Source organism: Tursiops truncatus, chromosome 4 (genome assembly GCF_011762595.2).
Source record: "Tursiops truncatus isolate mTurTru1 chromosome 4, mTurTru1.mat.Y, whole genome shotgun sequence".
NCBI lineage: Eukaryota > Metazoa > Chordata > Mammalia > Artiodactyla > Delphinidae > Tursiops > Tursiops truncatus.
This window is the reverse complement of record NC_047037.1, coordinates 73,664,785-73,673,771: the sequence shown is the minus strand read 5'-3', so window position 1 is coordinate 73,673,771 and position 8,987 is coordinate 73,664,785. Positions and strand designations below refer to the sequence as shown.

The following is an 8,987-nucleotide window of genomic DNA, read 5'->3' as shown; positions in this document are numbered from 1 at the left end:
CTCTCTCCTGGCCACACACTGCAATTCAGCTTTCCTCCCAGAGGAAGTGAGTGTTTCTAGAAATTACAGCACTGCTCTCAGGGATGCCAGCCTTGGGCCTGGGCTTGTTGCTCTTTGAGAGAAAATGGTCACAACAAACGGGAGTAGGTTTGCACCTGTTTGGAGTTGCAGTTGTTTCTGGTTTGCACCTGTCGGCCTTCCCTAGCCAGTTCTTCCTAAAGTGAGATGCGAGGCAATGAGGGCTGTGCCTTTTGGAGTATGTGCCCTGGACCAGCAGCACCAGCATGGCCCGAGCACTTTTTAGAAATGCACATTCCCTGGTGGCGCAGTGGTTAAGAATCCGCCTGCCAATGCAGGGGACACGGGTTTGAGCCCTGGTCCAGGAAGATCCCACATGCTATAGAGCAACAAAGCCGGCAAGCCACAACCACTGAGCCTGCATGCTGCAGCTACTGAAGCCCGCGCGCCTAGAGCCGGTGCACTGCAACAAGAGAAGCCACCGCAATGAGAAGCCCACGCACCGCAATGAAGAGTAGCTCCCGCTCACTGCAACTAGAGAAAGCTGGCGCGCAGCAATGAAGACCCAACGCAGCAAGAAAGAAAGAAAGTGAGGAGGGAGGGAGGGAGGGCAGGAGGGAGGGAGGGAGAAAGAATGCACATTTCAAGTCCTAGCCCAGACTTACTGAATCGGTGATCTGTGTTTTAACAAGACTCCAGGAAGTGCTGATGCACGCTCAGGTGTGAGAGCCACTGCGCTCATAGCACACAGACGATTTTAAGTGGTCTATGGACACAGCATTCGAGAACACTGGTTCACTTAGAAGGGGAAGTTAATTGCAATTTCAAACTTATTTCAGTCATTCTGATTGTAAAATCTCATTTACTGCTAATATATCTTCAACTGTTCTCTTTCTTGCATTATTTCCCATTACAAGGAAGAGAACTGCTCAAAGAGCCTTTGGCAATCACAGATACCCACCTAGAATCCAATCACACTTCACCTTTATTGTATTTATTTTATCGTGACTTTCTATTTATGGAAAATGAAACTAATGTTTTATTTGAGGTGATGATGTAAAGTTTATTTTAAAAGTAAATTCATTTAGGTCTTGAAAAAATGTCGATATCAAGAAAACAAATTATGGAAGAAAGAGTAGAGACGATATATGGTTTGTCAAGAATCCTGTATGGAAAACATGATGTTAGGACACATCATTGGGTGGGTGTTGCGGAGGAGGGCTTTTAAAAGCATGGGGGTGGGGGAAGCAAACAGGTAAATAGAAATAAGTAAAAGGAAATATGAAATATCAACAACATGACAAATGTCACATGAAAGTAGTAAAAGAGAAAATTGAACCAAGCCTGCGTTGGAGCTGAACTCCGAGTTATTTTCTGATAACTGACTTATTCTCAGATAAGCACCTGTTCCGGGGAAGTTACCCCCACACGCCAGCTTACTGTCAGTCTGGGGAGAGTGTAATGACGTTTAACTTGACGTTCAAGGCTGCAACTCGACCTGCAACTTTCCCAATGATCTGTAACCAGAAATTCTTTTTGGTCGCTGTTGTTCTTCATCACCTATAAAATGTCTCTTCCAAGAAGGAATCTTTTTTTTTTTTTTTTTTTTTTTTTTGCGGGTACACGGGCCTCTCACTTTTGTGGCCTCTCCCGTTGCGGAGCACGGGCTCCGGACGCACAGGCTCAGCGGCCATGGCTCACGGGCCCAGCTGCTCCACGGCATGTGGGATCTTCCCGGACCGGGGCACGAACCCGTGTCCCCTGCATTGGCAGGCGGACTCTCAACCACTGCGCCACCAGGGAAGCCCAAGAAGGAATCTTTGATCTGGCTATCTCAGGAACTGTTTTCTTTATGACAAATTTGAAATAAAACTTGGGCATGCATTCATAAGCAATCTCCTGAGAGGCTGCATAGCATCAGGAATCAGTTAGATACTCTGATTATGGGCCTATCTTACTGAGAAGATGAAAAGAATGACAATGCTTGCTGAAGACAATGGTGTGTGGGAAACACGCCTCATACACAGCCTTTGGGGAAGGGACATTTGGCGATATGCATCACAGGCCTCTAACAATGGACCCACCACTCGACCCAGCAATTCCACTCTAGGAATTTATCCTAAGGGAACAGTCAGACCTGTGCTCAAAAACATCTATACAAGGATGTATTATTCTTCATAGGAAAAAATTTAAACTATGAAAATGTCCAAAAGCTAGAGCTTGGTCAAGACAAATTTATTGAGTTCATGAGAGGAATATTACATAGTCACTATGACAAAGGAAATTTTCAGCAATACTGTATTTACTAAGTATAAATAAACTACAAAACAATAGATACAGTGAGGTACTATGCTTGGGTTCCACCAGCCAGTGTCAAGTCTAGGTGTTTTCCTTCATTCACCGAACACTTTAGCGCATCTACAACTGCCAGATGTTGTTCCAGGCTCTGCGGATGGAGCAATGACTTGAAATGAGCATTTCTGCGATAACTGTGAAAGTGCTATGCAGGGCACACGCAAGGTGGGCTGGGAGCTACTTCCCGTAATGGGAAGATCTCACCTTGAAACCCTCTCTGTACAGTGCACCTGATAAGCACAACACCCAGCAGAGGCCAGCGCACACAGGCACGCAATAAACAGCCCCCGATTGGCAGGATTCCTTTGCAGGCAAATATCTCAGTCTCTGCTCCACTCTGGGCGGCAGCCGCCATAAAGGGAAGGACCAGAAACCACCCTTCCCTCTGACCTCCTGCAGTGAGGGGAGGTCTGTCTCCTCAGGGAGACTCCCCCTTCCTTTCTGGAAATTCTCTCCCACCGGCCCTGGTCCCTCTCCCCAGAAGACTCCTTGGTGTCTCTGGAAATCACAAGGTTGGGGAGTGGGTGGTGGGAGGTAGGGCTGGGCAGTAGTGTCTACAGAACTTCTCTCTAGAAGCCATCTTGTCCTGGCTCCTGCTGAGTCAAGATGCCTTGTAATAATCTGCCCTGTAACTATTTGTAGTCCCTTGAAAAATATTTCCTCCTCTCCCAATAATGCTCATTCAGAGGGTAGTATAAATGTGTGGGTTTGTGAACTGAAAACTAATTACCAACGGGGCACAATCTCTGGGAATCTTTTCTCCTCTGAGAAAAAGTTACGTTCTAGTGCAAATACCCTGAAGCTCTTGCAGGGCTGGGCCCCCAGGGTGTTGTTCCCACACGGACCCAGTGTGGAGTGGTGGGAAGAGTAGTTTTCCCCAATACATCATCCCAGAGAATTGAAAGTGAGCTGGATATCACTTTATCATCACTAAGATGGCTATAAGCAAAAGACAGATAATTGCCAAGTATGGGTGAGGATGTGGGGAATTGGAATCCTCATACACTTCTGGTAGGGATGCAAAATAGTACAGCTACTCTAGACAAAAGTCTGGTAATTCCTCAAAAAGTGAGAGTTCCCATTTCACCCAGCAATTCCACTTCCAGATATGTTCCTAAGAGAAGTGAAAAAACTTGTCCACACAAAAATTTGTACATGAAAGTTCATTATTCACAATAGCCAAAGATAGAAAGAACCCAATGTCTATCAACGGATGAATGGATTAACAGAATGTGGTATATTTCATACAGTGGAACATTATTCCACCATAAAAAGGAATAAAGTACAATGTGGATAAAGCTTGAAAATAATAGGCTAAGTGAAGCAAACCAGTCACAAAGACCACATATCGTATAATTCCATTTATATTAAATGTCCAGAATAAGCAAATCTGTAGATACAGAAAGTGGATCAGTTGTTGCCTAGGACTAGGGGGAAGTGGGAGGATGAGGGGATGATGGCTAAGAAGTATGGGTTTCTTTCTGGGATGATGGAAATATTCTAAAATTGGCTGTGATGATGCATTGAATTTAAATCAGTGAACTGTATGGTATGTGAATTACATCTCAATAAAGCTGCCACCAAAAAATAAAAAATTTAAAATGTAATCTGGGATGGATTAGATGGAAATCTCTCCAGCAATTTTACAGAGGACTGTCTTAAAGGAAACTTTTATTCACCAGAGGCCTCCCTCTGCCTACAGATAGCTTTTTGTAATGACCACATCTCTGCATAGTTCAGAAGAGCTATAGAAATATAGTTATTAATAACAACTTACACTTTAAAAGCACCTACCATGTGCCACCATTCTACACTCTTCACTTCACACTTATTAACTCAGAATCATAAAGAAGATTTACTATTATAATACATATATTATGGCTAGGAATCTGAAGCACAGGTACAACTGTGACTTAGATCTGGGTCAGCAAGCTTGTTCAATAAAAGGCTAGACAGGGGCTTCCCTGGTGGCGCAGTGGTTGAGAATCTGCCTGCTAATGCAGGGGACTTGGGTTCGAGCCCTGGCCTGGGAAGATCCCACATGCCGCGGAGCAACTAGGCCCGTGAGTCACAACTACTGAGTCTGCGCGCCTGGAGCCTGTGCTCTGCAGCAAGAGAGGCCGCGATAGTGAGAGGCCCGCGCACCGCGATGAAGAGTGGCCCCCGCTTGCCGCGGCTGGAGAGAGCCCTCGCACAGAAACGAAGACCCAACACAGCAAAAATAAATGAATAACTCCTACCCCAAACATCTTCTTTAAAACAAAAAACAGGCTAGATAGGAAGATCTTTCTTCTCATTTTAAATTTTGACTGCAGGGGAAGTATAGAAAGTAGCTTGACATTACTTGTGAATTATACAACATTATTAAATTGTTGTTAAAATGACTTAACCATAGTATAAAATTTGCATGTAGTGCTGTTTTACCTTGTAATTGTAAGTTGAATTCATTAAGAAGCATTACCAAGTCTTTAGCAAAAGCTACCTTCAAAAGCCATTGCAGGCAACCAGGACTATCCGTTAGCCCAGCCCTGGGCCCGCGGCGCACTTGCGCAAAATGCGAACCGGAAAGGAAGGTTCTTCCCCCGGACGTTTTGGCGTCACAGTGTCAGGCAGAACTTCGGGGAACTGGAGCCTCCCGTAGGGATGGAGAAAAGAGCGAGCTGCCCCAGGGTAAACATGGAGTAGACAGAGTTGGATTTCATCAAGATTAGTGGCTTTGCAAGATGATGATTCATGGTGATGGCTTGCAGGGTCATAAACAAAAGAAGGCACGTGGGACTTCAACAGCTTTCATCGTTTGCAGAAACAGGAAGAACTTTCCTAGGCCCAGTAAAATCATCCAAATTTATTATAGATGAAGAGTGTCATGAAAGTGTGTTAATCAGTTCAACAGTAAGGCTTCTTGAAAGTTTGGATTTAACCAGTGCAGTGGGACAACTTCTCAGAGAAGCAGTTCAAGCACAAAATAACACATACAGAACTGGAACCAGTACTCTTTTGTTTCTTGTTGGTGCATGGAGCAGTGCTGCTGAAGAATGTCTTCATTTGGTGTCCCCATTTCATTAATAGTGTCTGTAATGTCAGAAGGCTTGAATTCATGCATTGAAGAGGTAGTTTCCCTTCAAGTACCTGTCCACAATGTATTTGACCGTATGGTTAACACAAAGACATTTCTGGACCTGAAACATTTAGTGTCGGCGTATGCCCTTTTCTCCACATCCCTTCAGGTACTGGTTTGATACAGAAAGAGCGTGATCTCAAAGATGTTGCCTCTCAGTCACTGGCCATTTACAGTCTTTCTGGGAGACCTGTTAAATCACCTCAACTCTTTAGGTCTCAGGATAAGGTTGAAGCAGATGAAAACACATCACAAACTCCTCAAACTCTGAAAAACAGTCTGCTTGCAGACACCCGCTGCAGAAAGTCAGTACTAACCCACAGTAGACATTTAAGTAGGACAGGTAATAATCAATGGATAAGCAACCAGACGGAGTTCTAGAACAACTTAGTGCAGCTACTCCCAAGACTTACAGATGTGATGATTTGGTGGAGTTGGAGGCGGGTTTGTCACGGAGGTCACAGCAGCATGAAGTTAGTAGACGAAGCAGTACGGCTACAATATCAGAACGCAGGTATGCAACAAGGCAGCTGTACAGTGCCATTTCTTTTTGACATTTCAAGAATCTTCACTTGCTGCTTACCGGGCTTCCCTGAAACTTTTTCTTGTGTCTGTCCAGGATATATCACTGTTGTATCAATATCTAGTGCTGCTCTGATCAAGGAATTGCAGAATCAGCCTATTCGGGTTGTTCTTGTTGAAGGTGATCTCACAGAGAATTATCGCCACCTGGGATTTAATAAGTCTGCAAGTATTAAAACAGTATCAGAAAGCTTGAAGTTTCAACAAGATGGCTCAGAAGAACTGTGGACAGATCATGTGTTACAGGTATTAATCAAGTTCAATGTGAACCTTGTCCTGGCACAAGGAAATGTGTCTGAACGCTTAATTGAAAAATGCACAGACAGCAAGAGGTTGGTAATTGGATCAATGAATGGCAATGTAATGCAGGCTTTTGCAGAGGCTTCAGGAGCAGTGCAGGTGACCTACATTACACAAGTGAACGAGAACTGGAGAACTGCGTGGGCAGTGGGGTCTGTGTGACCACCTGGAGAAGCATTCCCTTTGATGCTGCAGATGAGATCAACAGAATGGCAATCATGTTAAAAACAGAAGGAATTAATTTGGTTACAGTAGTGCTGACTAGTCCAGTCACTGCCCAGGTGCAAACCAAAGAAGATACCTTCTGGACGTGTGCCTATCGTCTGTATCATGCTCTAAAAGAGCAAAAGGTCTTCCTTGGGGGTGGTGCAGTTGAATTTTTGTGTCTTAGCCATCTTCAGATTCTTGCGGAGCAGTCTGTGAATAAAGGAAACCAAGGCTGTTCAGGATGGCTTCATAATACTTCCTCTTGGCTGGCCTCATCTGTGCCACAGTACAGACCGACTGTGCTTAAACTCCTGGCAAATGGATGGCGCAGATACCTTTCAACTCTCCTGTATAACACTGCCAGTTACTCATCAGAATTTGAAGCCGGCACATTCATTCAACATCATCTACAAAATGCTACAGACTCTGGCTCTCCTTCATCTTACGTCTTGAATGAATATAGTAAACTAAATAGTGGGATTTTAAATTCAGACATTTCAGATAAACTGGAACAGATTCCAAGAGTTTATGACGTTGTTACACCAAAGACTGAGGCATGGCGCCGAGCTTTGGATTTAGTACTGTTAGTTCTTCAGACAGACAGTGAAATTATCACTGGACTTGAACAAACGCAGATAAATTCGCAGGAATCAGAGGGCTTTTTATTTTTGTAGTGTTATTGGCTAAGTCTTTGGAAAATAATCTTTGGTAATATGTCGTGCTAATAATAAATTTTCTAGTAGCCAAAAAGAAAAGAAAAAAAAAAAAAAAGCCATTGCAGGCAAATATCTCAGTCTCTGCTCCACTCTGCTCACTACTGCTCAGCCATGAAACTGCTTTATAGTAGGATAAGTCAGGCTGTTAGCTTCTATATTAGACAAAGATTCACAGAACCAGTGATGGTTAAGTCCACTGACAGTGAGTGACGTTCATCGTTAACAGTACCGGCTCTACAACACAGGGTATATTCAAATATTCTCCACAGAATTCTTACTCATAAATAATATAATGAATAACCATAGGCTTTAAATGTCTAACATTTTCAGGAGCTTTGTAAGTGAATCCAACTATAGCTTTTTCTGCTCCACACATATTTCTACCACCTTCAGCTGTAACATATCTTAGCAGATTCTACTTCAATTTATACTGAAAATAGTGTTCTCACAATTTCTTTGCAAATATTTTTTTTACAAAATAGCTTTATTGAGATTTAATTCACATATCATATATTTACCCATTTAAAGTAGATAATTTCATTTTGAAAATATTATTTCTTATAGTTGTTCCACAGAAGCTCTTCATAGAGGCTAATTATTCAGTCACTTCAAACTTGTCACTGGCTCCTTAAATAAACCACAACTGAGTAGTATTGGTAACATCTCTCCCTATCAAGAGCCAAGGAAAACCACTCAAAATTATTTGCCTTGTTTATTAATTGACCATTGACACTGTTCCCAATGTTCTCAACTCTTTGAGCAACTATTCTTGCTGAAACAGTCTTAAATAAATTTCTTTTGTCTGGACACATTTCTTTGGCTGCTGCAATCAAAAACAATTTAATTAACTCATCCCTAATTGGTTTTCCTTGCTTGGCTAACAAATGAGCCACTTGAAAACTTGCTTTCACTGCAGCCTCATTTTCATTATTTAATTTTATGAGGAAATTTTGCTGCAATGAGATAATTCATTTAAAATTTTCTATTTTTCCTGATGGCTGCTCTCCTGTGATACATCCTTAGTCTGGTAACTTAACATAATCTATTAGTTTAGCCCACCAATCGTGTTGTTGCATAATAAGCAATGCTTTGCCATCGAATTTGATGACAAAATAATCCATACTCCATACTCCAAAATAATGCATACTGGCATTTAAAAGCATGGCACTTGAAGTCCACTTTTCTCTTCTTTTTTGACATGATGGTTATGCACTGGTGATTTAAAAAAGAAAATGTTGAAGCATTGGCATTTCCTCAGGGACTAGAGATGGAACACAAAACTCATTTCCCATTGCTAATACAAAGTCTGCTATTAGGTATGGTCAAGATGGTGGAGTAGGAAAACCCTGGGCTCACCTCCTCCCAGGGACACACCAAATTACAAATAGTTACAAAGCAACTATCGATGAGAACAACCTGACGACAAGCAGAAATAATTTTCCACAACTAAAGATATAAAGAAGGAACCACAATGAGATGGGTAGGAGGGGCAGGGAGGCAATATACTCAAGACTCACACCCTAGAGAGACAGCCCACAAACAGGAGGATAATCACAATTGCAGAGGTTCTTCCCAAGCAGCAAGGGGTCTGAGCCCCACACTGGGTTACCCAGCCTAGGGGTCTGGCATGGGAAGACGAGTCCTCAGAATGTCTGCCTTTGAAGGCCAGCAGGGCTTATGTTCGGGAGAGC

At 42.9% G+C, this 8,987-nt stretch overlaps 1 protein-coding gene across 1 annotated transcript; it reads left to right on the top strand.

Annotated features, from left to right (window-relative positions):
- Nucleotides 1–4,913: 4,913 nt before the first annotated feature.
- Nucleotides 4,914–7,327, top strand: LOC117312224 (chaperonin-containing T-complex member BBS12-like). Its single transcript, XM_033856358.2, is given in 6 exon segments — nucleotides 4,914–5,416; nucleotides 5,419–5,550; nucleotides 5,553–5,852; nucleotides 5,855–5,939; nucleotides 5,941–6,502; nucleotides 6,505–7,327. Coding segments are annotated over 6 exon segments (2,139 nt in total). The 5' UTR covers nucleotides 4,914–5,106; the 3' UTR covers nucleotides 7,255–7,327.
- Nucleotides 7,328–8,987: the final 1,660 nt, after the last annotated feature.